Source organism: Phodopus roborovskii, unplaced genomic scaffold, assembly GCF_943737965.1.
Source record: "Phodopus roborovskii unplaced genomic scaffold, PHOROB, whole genome shotgun sequence".
In the NCBI taxonomy this organism is placed as follows: domain Eukaryota; kingdom Metazoa; phylum Chordata; class Mammalia; order Rodentia; family Cricetidae; genus Phodopus; species Phodopus roborovskii.
The window spans coordinates 3,696,719-3,713,044 of record NW_026126550.1 but is presented as its reverse complement, the minus strand read 5'-3'; the positions used below and the strand labels follow the sequence as shown (position 1 = coordinate 3,713,044).

The 16,326-nt window shown below is 40.6% G+C and overlaps 1 protein-coding gene across 1 annotated transcript in view; it reads right to left on the bottom strand.

The window, feature by feature from the left end:
• Sntg2 (syntrophin gamma 2) overlaps positions 1–16,326 on the bottom strand; it is a 196,301-nt gene that overhangs the window by 48,185 nt on the left and 131,790 nt on the right. The window contains exons 11-12 of the mRNA XM_051201296.1: positions 15,171–15,209; positions 7,461–7,580 (exon numbers count right to left, since the gene is read on the bottom strand). Coding sequence (XP_051057253.1) covers positions 7,461–7,580; positions 15,171–15,209 — 159 coding nt within the window. The remainder of the gene's footprint in view (positions 1–7,460; positions 7,581–15,170; positions 15,210–16,326) is intronic.

The window sequence follows — 16,326 nt, the reverse complement described above, 5'->3', positions numbered from 1 at the left end:
TCTTGGCAATTATTCCCCCACACAAAATGCTGCCAAGGTACTCAGATACAAAGCCACTGAAGCCAGAGCACTAGCCAACAGTGAATTTGACACTCAAACAACATTGATGTGCTACCATTTAACCTGTCATTGCTCCAGAGCCAGCTGCTACTGAAACTGAACAACAACAGTGTTAATCACTGGAAATGTACACCCTAATAGAAAGCAAGTAGGATAAACGTGCTGCTAACATGAAGCTTGGTTTTGGGTCAACACTCAGGCCAGGCATGGCTTCTGGGACCAGAAGAGGTGGTTGGTCTTTGCTGTATCATTGTAGCCCCCCACCGCCCACAGGCCAAAGTGCTCAAAATCTCCCAAGACTGCATCATCCTAACTCAAAGACAATGCACACCAAAACGGGAGCTGCTCTGGTCCTCCTGACCTATATGTAGTACCACTCACCAGGGTAAGGGAGATGCAGATGCCTCTTGGGGTACAGTCCCGGAGGCCTTGTTTTGTTGATATTACTAGACAAAAATAAATCATACATGGGCAGGCACCATGCTCAGCTTTCCCATTAGAAAAGTGCTGATTATTTTGAGAAAATTAAAACACACACACACACACACGACTAAACACGTTATTTGGAGACATGTTCCCTTAATAGCTGATGTGATGTTTAAATATGCATTATAAGAATATTCTATATTCTTAATTTTTCCTTTTCAAAACATAGTTTGTGAAATTAAGTATTTCCCATGTCATTATTATTTTTTCAGAAATAAAATTTAAATGGTAGCTTAAAATTTCAGTGTGTAGATTCATCATTTTGTAAGCCTGAACTTTTATGGTGAACATGTTAGATTCTGGTTATATATTTTAATCATTCTAACAGTGCCCTGATTATCATACTCAGGATATTATGTTTTGAAATCCTGCTGTATCAAATGCATCTTCCTTATTAACTTGTTATCAGTATATGTCAGAGTAGCCTGCTTTCTGAGCTGTGTTCTAAGGTAAGGGTGGGAGGAGGTGGTGCCTCCTATTATTTGCAAACTCCAGGCCCTACTCTGCTCTATTCAGGGTATTTTCTGGGTGCCTAATCTCCTTCTTAGTCTTCCTACCAGCAGGTTATGGCTATCCCATGAGGATAACCCCATCTCCACTCTAGACCCTGAGTTGCTGAAATGGACTGAGGCTCTCAGCTTGTGTTGTGCATAAATCATGTCCTGCTCTTTATCACCTCAAACATTGTGATAGATTCAGGGAAGAGAACTCCACAGAGATAGAGATGAGGTAGAAGGGCTGAGATTTCTGGGAAGAGACATTTTATCATTGGACTTAGGGCAAATGCATTGCTGGAAGTCACAATAGGCCTCAAAGTCTTTGGTTACTGATAATGTCTCTGCTGTAGCAATATGTCATACAGAGGCAAAGTGGCCTGAATGGGTTGGAGCAGGGAGGGTCAGGAGGGGGTGTGGCTCCCTTCTATTGTCTGCTTTTTCTGTTAACCAAAAACTCTCTAAAATCAGACTGTTTAAAAAACAGGTCTCTCATTATTTAATTTTGTTCCTCCACGTGGTTCACATTGAATTGAATTGCAGTGTTGGGAGACTAAAGGAGGTGCCTCACCTCTCCCCTACTGCTCTTTTTTCAATTGCCTGGTTTGTTTCATTTTGTACTGTTCCATACTAAAATGGAGCTCTTTTCAAAAGACTAAACAAACAAAAACAAAAACACCCAGGTCTCTCTCTTCATTCCTTTTCCCCAGGATTCCTGCTCTCTCTTCTTACAGGCTTAGCTGAGACCAAGGCCAGAAGTTTTTCTTCATATCCAGAGAAAAGACACAGTAGCCAGGCACATGAGCCTGCCATATACTGCATCCCTGTAGGCTTCTGCAACACCCAGTTCACCCTGGTCTGCAACCCAGCAGGCCCTGGGAGACAGGGCACAGGCAACATCCTCAGAGAGGAGCATGTGTGCTCAGCAAAGTCCCAACGTGAGACAGAGCTAGTATTCAGACTTGATAGGCTGTGGCCAGCCTGGTTCTAGCCTGCACAGCAGCCCCTCCCCATGTGATTGTGGGGTAGACACCTGTAATCCAGTAGAAAGGCAAACTGGAGGAGTCTGAATTTCTCCTTGCAGAAAATTACCAGCAAATTATTTGTCACATTCTGGGCAGCTCTTTTTACTTTCTATTAGTTATAGCTCTTAAACCTGGCTGTGGATTCTGAATCTGAATATAACAACCTTTCAAGTGGTTATCCTGATATCCACATTGCTTGAGTAGGAAACAGTTGACATGAACAGCCATTTGACATATATTCACATATTCTAAACAGATGCAAAGTTCAGAATCTCAGGTCCACCTGGTCAATAATATGTTGACTAGAGTGAAGTTCTACTGAGATCTACAAATCCCTGCCTTAGCACTCAGGGTTGAAACCTGGGTAAGGGTACTTCACCTACCAAGCTCTCCAACACAGAGGTCCTTGGCCCCACTGTGTTTCAGATGCAGCTCAGTGACCTCGGTTTTAATTTCTGAGTGACAGTGGTGTATCAGAAAGGACTCTCCAGTAGGGCAAATGAGGTGGCCACTTCAGCTTCTGCTGACACTTGTGAACAATTGGGTCTCAGGTGACCCCAGGCTTGAGTATCCACCCACACTTGTGAGAAGCTGCAAGGCTACACTGTTCTCCCTGTCTGGTGGCAAGCTTTTGAGATGGAAAGAGAGAAAGACTGGGGGATCTTGGATAGAAAACACTGCATTTACACCACAGGCATGTGTAAGAGGAGTTCTTAATTGGTCTAGGTAATAAAAAGCTGGAGTCAGCTATGAAGGGAAATGCTGAGAGATCAGAGAGAAGGAGCAAGCACAGCACATCTTACCTCTTACTTGTCTCAGCAGAAAAAAGAGTGATTTCCTGTTTTTCCCTGCTTATATCCTGTTTCTGCCCAGCTACATCACTTCCTGTCTAGCTGTACAGACCTCCAGACCTCTATGGTTAGCTAATGGCAAGCTCCATTCTCTGACTCCCAGCCAGGCTTTACTTGTGCAAGACAGATAACACTACAGGCATGCATTTAATTATTGCTACCCTTAAAAAAAAAAAAAAAAAAAAAAAAAACGAGTTCCTGATTTTGTAAACCAGGTTTTCTGTGATATCATTTGCTCAAGTGAAAGGGTCCGTCTCTATTATATTTTCATGATGCTCCTCTCAGGTAAGGGTTAAGACCTCAAAGAGAGAGAGAAGGGGCACTCAACACAGCACTCTGAGCTATCATCTAGCTAGCTTCTCCAGAAAGTAGCTTCTCGTGTCAATCACTGGCCCTGATAGTAACTCCACTGGGTGTTGTAGAATCAACACAGGCTGAGACTAGACCAACTGATTCCAGACCTCCTCAAGGTGCATTCCAAAGAGCACAATAGCAAGGCATTCACGTGAGAAGAGGCCAACAATTTTAAATCAAATGTCTTTGCTCCTCCAAACAAAGGCACTTGATGGCTTTCTGACCTGTCTGGCCTTATGCAGCTTTTGGTAAAGCAGTATCTTTGGCTGTAAGATAATACTATGTTGGTATCTCTTAAGGTTACCATGGGATACACGTTATATCAGGATGATGTGGCAATTCTACATTGTACACATTCTTGCCTGCCCTTTGCAAACTTTACTTAATTCAGTTCCTTCTGGATGAACTTTTACAGATGATAGGATATATCTGCCTAATTGACATTCTTAAATTTACTGCTAATATTTCTTGTGGGTACAAGGGCCTTTGTTACATAATGTTTACACTAATGCTACATGATGCTGTTAAAATGATTTCACAACCTTACTTTTTTAACACATTTTAATGGTGTTTGAAAACATGAGTAGCTGAAGCATCACCATTTGGATTCTCATTTGCAAGTTAGAAATAAATATTCTATCAATGAAGGCAGGCAGAGTGAAAAGAGGGGCTGAGAGTCTCAACCTTCCATCTCTATCCTTTCAGGATCTCTGAGGGCTTTGGAGCTACAGGGTGGGGAATAGATGGTGGTAAGGTTCCTTTCATACCAGAGTCTGCTTCTTCTTCAGCAGGACACCTCAGTTCAAAAGATGCTGACCCTGTATCTTCCTGCCCCTCTTCCCCCAATCCCTGAAGGAACTCAGAAACAAACTGTCCTTGATTGAAGGTTATTATTATTTTAGCTCTTTCTAAATTTCCCATAGTAAGAATCTTTAGGTCCTTCTAGATTCTGTTTCAAAATTCTGACAAGACATGTTGAGAACTATAGCCTGTGAACATTTTGACTTTTCTTCATTGTCAAGCTTTTATAAATGCCTACACTTGGCCCTTGGGATGAAGGCTGGTTGCCCTGTAAGCACTTCAGAGAAGGTAATGACAATCATTCAGGAACATTTGCAGAGTTTCTTCTCCCCAGAAGTTACTTGTGTAGCTTTAGATTCCTGGAACAGGAGACTCCACCTCTGTCCTCTAGAGAGGACACGGTGACTTTACTGAGAAGAAGTCTGTCCTATGGAGAGGTGGATGGGTGTTTTACTTGCTGCAAAAGATCTACATAGAGAGCAGTACCTTGAGAGGTCCCATCTGAAGCTCAGGCCTCTGCATATGATGGGGTCACAGACACTGCTGGGCCCACACCCTGAGAACCTGACACCAGATGCTCTGCAAGTCATTAACTACCTGTTCCTGATCCAAGGACATTAAGCTTCATTCAAGGTTACATAAATAATAACATTAATTAAAACAATGTTTTAGATTTAGGCATTGTAAAAATTGGTATTGGATATTTCTAGTAATGTGAAGATATAAATCCTAGGCCTAGGAAACACATACAAATATTTAGGTATAAATTCACTTACCATATTGTGTGCATTGCTATGACAACAAAAAAGCTGTCTAATAGTGGATGGCTTTTATCTTTTAAATTTTATATGCTTCAGAGGCTTCAACTTACTTATGCAAGTAAGCCATCCTGTGTTCACTATGGCCTGGTGGGATATTCCAGTCAAGATTTATTATCTCTGACATGTAACTGGGGAAACTGTTGGATAAGGAATGTAAATAAGTTGTCTCATGTCCCTGGCTGAGAAGCAGGACAATTATGCTGAGAACTTGTAGCTTCAAGTTATTAACCTGCAGCCTATTCCACCGAGATGAGAAATAATTCTTCATTGTTCCATACAATCTTTCCTATCTTGCTTTAAAATATGCTTTGGTTATTATAGATAAAAAATGAATTGTCTAAAACATTTAATTTTGTCCAACACCACTGTATTATGTAAGGTAAATTTTTATCTTCCTATTTAGCATGTTGTCTAGGCTGCTTGCAGTTTCTTACATTTTTATTTAATAAAGGGCTGGTCATTTTGAGCATACAGCAAGCAAGTGAACCTCACGTGTTTGTCTTTAGAAAGGGATAGGTCTTGAACTATGTCAATGGTATAAAAACAAACAAATATGAAGACCCTGATTTCATGGTCTGGCTTCTAAGCTGTTTTGTTTTGTACTTTCGTCTTCACTCCTTCTTGCTGATGCTGTACAATAGGTAATCAAGGCTCTCAAATTTCTCAGAAACTAATTACAACCTCTTTCTTTTGTTGCCTTTAATTGTAAATGGAAATAGCTGTCATGTCTACTTTTAATGGTGTGGCTGGTCATTGTGGTTGCCATCACACTGCTCCACACTGTGACACCCCTTGTCCTGGATGTCCCTGCTATGTGGAGCACAGGCCTATGTGGATAGCTGACTTGGCCAAGTGCTTGGATGGGCTTCCTTCACCTACCCTCTACAATTCTTTTGTAGAATAAAACAACTTTTGTTGCCCTCTAAGGACTGCTTCATGTTAATCTGAGGGCTTAAAATACAAAATGTTTTTGAGATTTGCTAGCTCCCTGCACCTAAAAATATCCAATGATTTTTTTCCCCATTATAACCCATTTAGAGAGTTTTCTGACATTTCCAATTCACTGAGCACAGCTGTAGGGTTTCACTATCTTCCGACAGGAGGGATTACCCAGCCAGTGACTATTCAGCCATCAGAGAGTGTCTATGTAAGTCACTTAACCTCCTAACCAGCATCTACTCTATTATCATTTTATAGGGATAGCAATGACAGCTATGTCACCAGACAATTGAAAATTATATGAAGACATAGGATCTGTAAAAATGAAACTTTCTACTTCAGTTTGACTTTGGGCTGAATATTCATTCACATATCATGCTGCCTTTCACCATTTGGTTTCTTTCATAATTACTACAGAAAAAATGGAAAGGATGTGGCACTATCACCCATCATAACCAAGGATCCAGCCAGACAAACACCACACTCATGCTGTCCCCATTGTTCACATTACCTGCATGCTACTGACATATTCATACCTGAATATGAGGGAAGACTCTAACACTACTCAAAAATATCCACTTACTCTCTTAGATAAAACCACATAAATTAATTTAGCAACTTTAAGGAGCACTAATTAGTTTACTTTCAGGAGAATTTAATCCATGCTTATGCAAATATGATGGTGATTGTAATGTAAGTAAATTTACAATGTAAGATCTTTTTAATTAAAGAAAGAATTTGTAACTAGAGAGACACATGGTTGTCCCAATCCTATCCTGGGGAACATAAAGCACATTAGTGGGGAAAGTCAGGGAAAGCAGCAGTACTCCTTAGAGGGTACATTTCCCCACACTTAGCTTTACATTTTATGCAGGATGCATACCCTGAGGGGAGCCGAGTGAAGGGTACTTCTGAAAATATAAAATGATTCCAAACATTTGTGTTACTTTATCTCATTTTAATGGTAGAAATTTATCTCGCTATTTTTGTGGATCCCGATTTCTCAGGGACTTTAAAAGAAGTTTCATTACTTGTTAGTTCTAGTGGTCAGCATCCTGAAAGTTAAAATAAAAATTTTCAAATGATGAGCTTTTAGGCAGAGCTCTTATAACCCATTTGATCAATCTGAGAACAGTGTGGGTAGGTGGGGTTTGGAAAATAGAAGTATGGAAAACAGCATCCATCCTCACAGTTTTGTGGTGAGTCCCACTAGAGCAGGCTGTTCGCTTTAATCAAATCTAGAAATTGTGTGGGAAAGAATAACTTTGGAAATTTCATTATTTAGACATTTAGTTAGAAATATCTGAAGTGGGGGGGGGCTGTGTTTTGCTTTGACTGTATTTTGGATCCTTCAACCGTATAACTCAACCAAAGAGCTGTCTGCACCCCACCTCCACACCAGCTGATATTTGAAGCAAAGAAATGCTATAACCATATCTCACTGGCTGTCTGAACTGAAAGTCAGAAATGAATTCCTTTATGAGGTCAAAGTAAGTCATTGGTGGTTAATCTGTAAGCAGGACCCATTCCAACCACTGAGGTCTGGAGAAGGTCATGAACAAACCTCCTGTCTCTGTCTCCTTCCAGGACCCAATCACCCCGCCTCATCAGCTGCAAAGGCATCCTTACCGGAGGGGTGCTGAAAATGTAGACTGATGAGCCTTTCAGGGCCAGGAACTTGGATCTGAAGGTCTGAGAGGTGTCATCAGCTCTCTGGAGCCTCTCATTTACCCAGCCCATGTGCACCACCTGCAGAGGGAAACCTTGGAAAATTAAAAGCCAAGCCTTAATGAGAGTGTTCTAAGAGCAGAATACGAACAACACTCAACATGCTATGCTCCGTAACTTCAACCCAGTATGCCCAGAGAAGAAGGAAAATCAAAGAAGTCTGGGTCAATCTACAAGTTCCAACTTAAGTAGACAGGATAGAAGTTTAAGACAGTTTGTGGTGAATACCCAGGCCCTTGTGGAGTATGGTCCTATATGGTGGCTGAGTTGTGGGTTCCTAGTATGCCTTTAAAATATGATGTTATCAGTCTGGAGTGGTGGTTAAGTTGTTAAAGGCAAAGGATCACAACCCAAAGAACAAAAATGCAATGTTAAGTCACACTCTACTAGAGGCTATGCAAATGTAAAAAATAACTAATTATATTTTCAGTGTTTACAGTAACCGTGTAGCATCATACAATGTGAAAAAACTATTAAGGCTTTCTTCACAGTTTAACTCCCTAGCAATGAAAATAATCTAAAATGCATAATTTTTACAACTCAAATAATTTCAAGCTCATTCTACAAAATGTAAACTATAAAATCACAAAGTGGTTCAGGTGTATAATGGAAATACTGATGTAATTTGAGAATTCAGTGAATGACTTCAACCATATTAAAAGACAACCCCCATCTTACCTAAATTTATATATGACACATACTTTGTAGTAACGGTCTGAGTAACATCAGTTTAACTTTCCCATCTCCCCATTTTGCCATTTCAAGAAAAACCAATTACCTTTAAAAAAAAAAACTTACTAAAAAATAACAAATCCTAGATTAAGACAGAGTTCTTAACTAACCCCACCCTCTTCCCCCTTTCTCTAATTTTTAGGAAGGGTCTTATGTAGTCCTCGCTGTCCTGGTACTTGCTATGTAGACCATGTTGACCTTAACCTCAATAGAGATGTAAAGTTGTGGCTTTGATGGGAGATGTCATTCTGTAAATATATTTATCTTATTGGTTAATTAATAAAGCACTGTTAGCCAATAGGAAAGCAAGATAGGCGGGACTAGGAGACAAGGAGGATGCGGGAAGTAGTAGGGAAGCGATTCAAAATGTAGGACCGAGAGAGAATTCCAGACCCTCTTTCTGGTATGATAAGACCATGTGGAAATATATAAATTGATAAAAATGCGTTAATATTTAAGACAGAGCTAGCCAACAAGAAACTTTAGTAATAGGCCAACAGCTTTATATCTAATACAGTGTCTCTGTGTGTTATTTGGGGCTAACACGGCTGTGGGACCAGGCTGGCGGGAAAAACTGCTTGTAACATGGCTTCTCAGCACTTTAAATGATATACCTTATTCACTATTTTAATGAACATTACCCAGGGTCCCTTGGGAGTGATGATCTTGTGTTCAGGGTTTGGATAGGAGCAGAAAGGTCATCAGTAATCCCCATGGCCTGGGATGGAGTAGCCCTGTATCAGCTTTTGCCCGATAACTCCTGGCAGTATTCACTCTCACACATGATAGACCTGCCCTTGAGATATCATCTGACAGCCAAAATACAAACAAGAAAGGCAGATATGGTTTCTGTTGCTAGGGGATATTGTTCTGTGGAAAGTAGCAGCCATGGCTGAAGATAATCACCATATGATATGTATTAAATACAAACAACTGCTATACAAATCTGTAACTTTGGTCATTTACTAGATTTTGCATGTATATTATAAGCAGTGTATATGGATATTCAAATATGTATAGTGTATGTGTTCATACAGGTGTACTTAATATGTGTACACATGCATGCATGCAAAACAGAGAAGACAGTCATGGCTATCATTTCTCAGGCACTGTCTTACTTGGTTTTTTGAGACACAGGGTCTCACTGACTTAGAACTTGTCATGTCTGTTAGGCTGACCGATCTGCAAGTCCTAGGGTTCTACCTGTCTCTGCTCCACAGTAGGGTACAAGTATGTGTCACCATATCAAGTTTATTTCTTACAAGCTACTTGGATAAAATTCTAGTTCTAATGCATATGAGGCAAAATACTTTACCAACAGCTATGTCACCAGCCTTAACTTTGTCTTACATGTGCCCCAAGAAGGTGAGTTATATCAATATGATATAATAAAGTGACAATAATATTATTTTGAAAATTTCATATGTGGCTTGGGATGGCTTTAACATAGTTGGGCTTTTATTATAAATGGGACTAGAATCCATAATATCATAGGAAAATACGAGTATTCAACACTGTGTCTTAGAAAAGCCCAGAGCACAGAGTCTTCAGACAGAAGCAAGATGGCATTTGTACTGTGAGAAAACTTCTGAAATCTAAGTCCTCCTTGAATATAGTCTGGATTTAGCAGTCTTCCAGATTGAAAATATGACAACAGCCAGGTTTTCTGTTTTCCTCCTTTTCATATGACCATATACAATGAGCTCCAAGGAGGACTGTGACATGCCCACACAGAAGAGAGGATGGTCAGGCTCACAGGTACCTAAATGAGTGTGGATAAGCATGAGTAAACAGGAAATGAATGTCAAAGCTGAAGGGCCAGTTCTGGATTCCTGGCTGAAATGGAGAAGTTTCAACCTTTTCCTCCCCACAGAAGCAGAATTCAGCAAGGACAAACTACCCTTGGATTCTAGTTCATTTGAAGGCCACCATGGGTTGTCAGAGCCACAGGTATAAGGTAGGAACCTAGTGCTACCTCTGAAAGTGATGCCAGGAGAATTTGGCTCTCCTTGTCTGCTACGCCCTTCACCTCATCAGTGTCTTGGTGATGTTGGTTTCTCCTCACTTGGTCAATGCCATGCCTGGCACATATTACCAAGAACTCCATACTGAGGAGTGGCCGAGAAACTTCTGCTTTAGCCACTGTGACAGCTTAGGTCAGTAAGCATCTGAATCACCAATTAGTTGGATGTAAACTTAATTAAATACTGTGCATAATTTAATTCTGCCTACATTATTTAGCACAGAAGTAAGTTATAGCTTTGCTGTTATTCGGACTGGGTGCCTTAATGTATATGTAGCTAGTTCATAAATAATCTACAGGAAGCCAATCTTATCTTTCACATTATGAATTTTGTAATGACTTGCTGCATGTTGTAAGAAGTGTATATCACACTTCCATGAATGTTGCCCTGATGGTATTATGTGACACAATTAACTGGGGACACAGGGTTTCACTATCTCCACAGAAGAGTACATTTTCATCTCTCAGTTCTGGGTCTGTTTTCTATTGGGTCAGTGTAGATATTTGGTTAAGCCTACACCAGATAGTCATTATACATTTTTTTTCTTCTGCACAAAAAAACAATTTCCTATGCTACTTATATTTATCCTTGGAGTATTAACCAAGGCATCATCATCCCCTAAATTAAAATCCAAGTTAGAAATTCAGAAGACATTTATTTTGGAAATAAATAAAGCTGTTTGTAGTTTACTTGGTGAACACCCTTTGATTTCCCTAAAAGAGTTCTCAGTTTGTGCTTAATGTCATTAGGTTTAGGTTGGCAATGTGTGTGTGCATGTGAGTGCTGGTCAGAGGTCAACAATGGTTGTCATTCCTCAGGTGCTGATTTTTGTTTTGTTTTGAAAAAGGGTTTCTCATTGGCCCAAAATTCACCAAGAAGACTCCACTGGCTGGCCAGTGAGCCATAGGAGGCTTTCTTTCTCTGCCCCCCTTACTGCTGGGATTATAAACACACACTAGCACACTTGGCTTTTTGACAAAATGTGGGTTTGGGGACCAAACTCAGATCTTTATGCTTTCAAGGCAAGCACTTTACAATCAGCCATCTTCTCCAGGCCAGCTCGGTCTTTGTTTTAGATCAGAGTTGCTCTAGTTTGAGCACCAATTTATAGGGTTAAAAGCTGGGCATATGACTCTATGCCCTGTGACTTTTGTACTAGCCTCTAGATTCTCTGTTCTTTTTATCTCAATTTTACTAGTTGTCAGATGTCATAATGGATAGTTTTGTGTCAACTTGACATAAATGAAAGTTATCTGAGAGGAGGGAACATTAATTTTAAAAATGCCTCTATAAGATTGGTCTGTAGACAAGCTTGTAGGCCATTTTCTTAATTAGTGATTGACAGGGTGGGCTTAACACACTATGGGTGGTACCACTCCTAGGCTGGTGGTCCTGGGTTCTACAACAAAACAGACTGAACAAGCCATAAGGAGAAAGACAGTAAGCAGCACCCCTCCTTGGCCTTTGCATTAATTCCTGCCTTGTTTGAGTTTTTATCCCATTTGAGCATTTGTTCTGACTTCCTTTGATAATAAAAAGTGATATGGAGGTATAATACAAATAATTTCCCCTCTCCAAGTTGCTTCTGGTCTTCTTGTTTCATCACAGCAATGACAATCCTAACTAAGACAGATGCCTCTGTTTCTTCAAGTATTTATTCAAGTATTATTTGTTATATACCAACAACCAATGATTAACTGTTTAAAGTGGAGGAAAGAAATGCTTTTCATTCTTGAAGGGCTCAATGCCAACTCCTAAGACACATGATAGAGTGCACAAGGTTTGAAGCAAATGTGTTCTGCCCTCTATAGGCAAATACACACAGGCACCAGGATGGCAGGGATAGTTTGAAAGCCTCCACATAGCATGGTGCACCATCAATATCCAATGTAAGAACACCTCTGGGCAAGTACAAAGGAAATTTTAAGTTCAGAAATAAGTAAATGAATAAATAAAATCCCAGAATAAAACTTTAGATTTAGATTGCCTGACATGGCTTTGTTTTGCTGTTCAGATGAAGAAACTGAGGCTGCCAGTTTGTTTGCTATTTCTGCCAGAAAAGGACATAGCTGGCCTTAGAACTGAGGGCCAGCAAGTTCTATGTCACGTGAGCAAAGTGTGATGTGTGGTACTATTCACCAAGTGAAGCTGGTGTCTCTGACATGATTCATGTAGTTCCTGTGGGCTCCTCAACGTGTCTGCAATGCCCAGAGTTATTTCAATGTAGCCCCTTGATATCCAGTGACAGTAAGATATGAATTCCACAGTAAAGAAGACATGCACTGGTCACAGACCCATGGTTTTCCCATGTAGGCCAGTTGTTAGTATCCACTTGCAAGGCCACCATTCTCTGAAGTAGGCCAGATTCATGACCTGGAGGCATCGCTTGCCAGTGATGCTGGAACCCACTAGCCTTTCCCCTTCCAGAAGACTTGATATTTTCACCTTCTTATCATGAATGATCTCTCCTGTGGTCACAGAGACATCAGCAGGTAGCAGAGCCCTGTGACCTCTCCCCCCCCCCACCAGATCAGCCAAAGGATCTGACTCTCCAAGCACAGAGACGCTTCAGTGTTCTGAGCAGCTAATATAATTTAATTTCAAAAAGAGTAAATCATTCATGGAAATAAACAATACAAATTCAGTTGGACATCCCACCAGCAACAAACAAAGTGAGAAAATGTTTATGTGTGAATCAAGTGGAAGTGTCCTAGTGGAAAAATTAGTGAGAAATTTCTTCTCAAACTGTGAAGTTTAGTGGGAATATAATATTTTAATATGAGAAAATGTATGCTATTCTAGTTTATAGACATATTACTCATAAAATGGCTAACCACTCATTAAGCCATGTAAAACACAGATAGCTGATACTTATTTATAAAATATTGAAAGAAATAACTCATATTTAGGAGAATTATATTTAGAAGTTGTTTCTTTTCCAGTATAAAAATCAGACTAACAGGTCCAATTGAAGAACAGACAGATTTTCTTCTCTTCTCAGTCAACATTTAATTGACAGAGAAATGTTCTCCTGGGTATCATTGTTTTGAATTTGGATTACTTTTTATTATTATTTTTTCCACTGAATTTACATCCTGACTAAAGTTTATCCTCCCTCCTCTCCTCCCCCTGTCTCCTCTCTACCTCCCCTGACTCCACTCCTCCATTTCTGTTCAAAAAGGGCCAGGCCTCCCATGTGTGTCAAAAAAGCATGGCACATCAAGTTGAGGAAGGACTGAGCTCCTCCCTTGAATTAAGCCTGGGTGAGGCAGCCCAGTATGAGGAATAGGTTCCCAAAAGCCAGCTCAAGCATCAGGGACAGGCCCTGATCCTACTGCTAGAAGTCTCACAAACAGACCAAGCTATAAAACTGTCACACAGATGAGGAGAGTCTAGGTTGGTTCTATGCAGGCTCTGTAGCTGTTGGTCCAGAGTCTGTAAGCTCCTGTGAGCCCAGTCTGTGGGTTCTCTTGTCATGACCTTAACCCCCCCCTGCCTCATATAATCCTTCCCTCCTCTCTCAGCCCAGTGATTGGCTGTGTTTGTATATGATCTCTGTATTTGTTTATATTGGTTACTGGATGAAGGCTCTATGATGACAATTAGGGTTGTCATGAATCTGATTATAGGATGGCCAGTGAATGTGCATTCCAATGCTAACCACTGTTAAAGGGCATTCATATTCACCAATTTAAACAAGAGGAATCTATTATAGTATCAGTTTTCTTAATTTTAAGCTATAACATTTGCTTCTGAAAACCTATAAAAGATGTAGTTCAAAACCAATGAACTATAAATAAGTTTCCCCTCACATACTCAGTCTCATATGTGACTAAGAAGTATTCTACAAAAGGGAGAGACAAGAGTACTCACTAAGAGCTGATGGAGTGCTGATGCCAAAGAGAGGCCTGCCTTCCGAGGGGAGCCTTGCCCTAGGTACTACATGATGTACAAACACTGCCCAGAGTGGAGTGACAGAATCCCATCCATTGACATTAACACCTGTCGGGTCAGCACCTTCTGAGAACCACAGCAGCTTACTGGTAAGGATCTCATAAGTTGAATTCCACCTGTGCTGAGGACTGTATAAGAATGGTTTTGTTGTGGTCAGATCCACAGCCAAATCATCCTAATCTATCTTTACCTCCCTTAACAGTTATTCATGGCTCCCTCCATGTATGACCTACCATCCTTGTGACGTCAGGTAGAGCCTTTCAGAATTAACAGACTCCTTGCTGCCTTGAGCTCCAAAGCTGAGAATACTACCAGAGAACCTGTGAAACCTATTCTAGAGATTTCTCCACTTTGCTACAAACAACATCCACAATGTTCATATCACTGTATTTGAAAACTGCCTTTATCTATGAATGGCCTTGTTCTGTTGCCATACAAAATTGAAGAAAGTGTTACCATACTGGAAGACAGTATTTGGTGGTGGTGGGGGAACCTCCATGTTTGTTTCTGCCTACAATTGCTGAAATTTGATTCCAGAACAAACTCTCATACTCCCTTTGAGATGAGAACTATGCTATTGAGTCAACAACATCATATCACAAAATGATCCCAAGTCACACAGGCCTTTCTCTATCCTAAATCCCCTCTGGGTTCACACAGATCTCTCTAAATGTTGCTCAGATAATATTTTCTACCAGATGCAACCCACAGACAACAGTTATCTCATTAAACATGGGCAGTCAGAACAGTCCCCTTGAATAAAGAATATAAAGTTCACATTTAGGGCAGGGTATACCAAATTCCGTGTGATTCTCACTAGCATTTCCTTATCTAAATTTCACTGGGAAGCATGCACTGGGTGTGGGGTTGTTATCCTATTGAGCTGAAGGCATATACCTACCTGGTCACAGGGAGAGCAGCATTTATTTGCCATTTTCATCTGTAGAGGGAAGATGGAGAGGGGTCAGTGTGCTACACACATTAATGCCTTCATTTTTCAGCCTCTCTAAATGGCAGCTGAAATTAAGCAGCCCAGGAAACTTCCTTGGAAGATTTTTATTATTATTATTTTTATTTTGTCTTTATGCTGTATCTTGCAACCATAGCAAACACACACTAATCACAATAATTCTCAAAGCAGGAAAACAATGAAACAAAATAAAGTACACAGGCACACTAATGTCATTGTTCCTAAATACCAGCCATCGAAGTGAGGGCAGCTGTGGGGTGACAGATGCTTAAACATGTAGAAAGAAAATAAGGGAGATGGCCTCTACCACTGTATCACATTATCTAACCACAGTGACCAGTGGCCACAGTGGATAGTCGATTCTTTACTTATTTCCCCAAACCCTGTAGATGTCACTTTCAATGATTTCAACAGTGAAGAAATGGAAGTCCAAGACTGTGAGCCCACATGTCTGCCCTGCCGTGTTCCCAGGATTCACCTGCAATAGTCACCCAGTCAGGAGAACCCTGTATTCACTCCTGTTTTTTCAGGTGCCAATCCAGCCCCACCTGCCTCTTTGCTTTGTGGTTTTCTTTGCTTACTTATCTATTTAGTTAATTAATTAAAAAAATCTATCCATCTAGACCCCGGGGATTCAAAGCATGGAACATTAAAACCAAGAATGTAGGAAAGTGCTTCTTTATACAATAGCAGAGAGATGGCTCCTCATGTCTTCAGAGTAGAAATCTCATATATCACTGCATCCCTAAACATCTCAGATTATCCAGCCAACTTCTGTCTAGCAATGGGCAGGACAACACAGGGGATGAGGAATGAGAGGAGAGCAGGCACTAGCAACAGGCACTAGACTGTGAGGTACAGGGTATCACATGTTGCACCAGGCTGAGGAATGGAGTGCAAACACACAGCATGGGGATTGGGAGGGAGTGTGATGGGGAATATCCTTCTGTATATATGTTTCTCTTATTGGTTGATGAATAAAACACTGATTGGCTGACTGGCCAGGCAGGAAGTATAAGAAGGGCTAGGAGATGAGGAGAATTCTGGGAAACATAGGCAGATGGAGTCACCATGGAGGCTGCCAAAG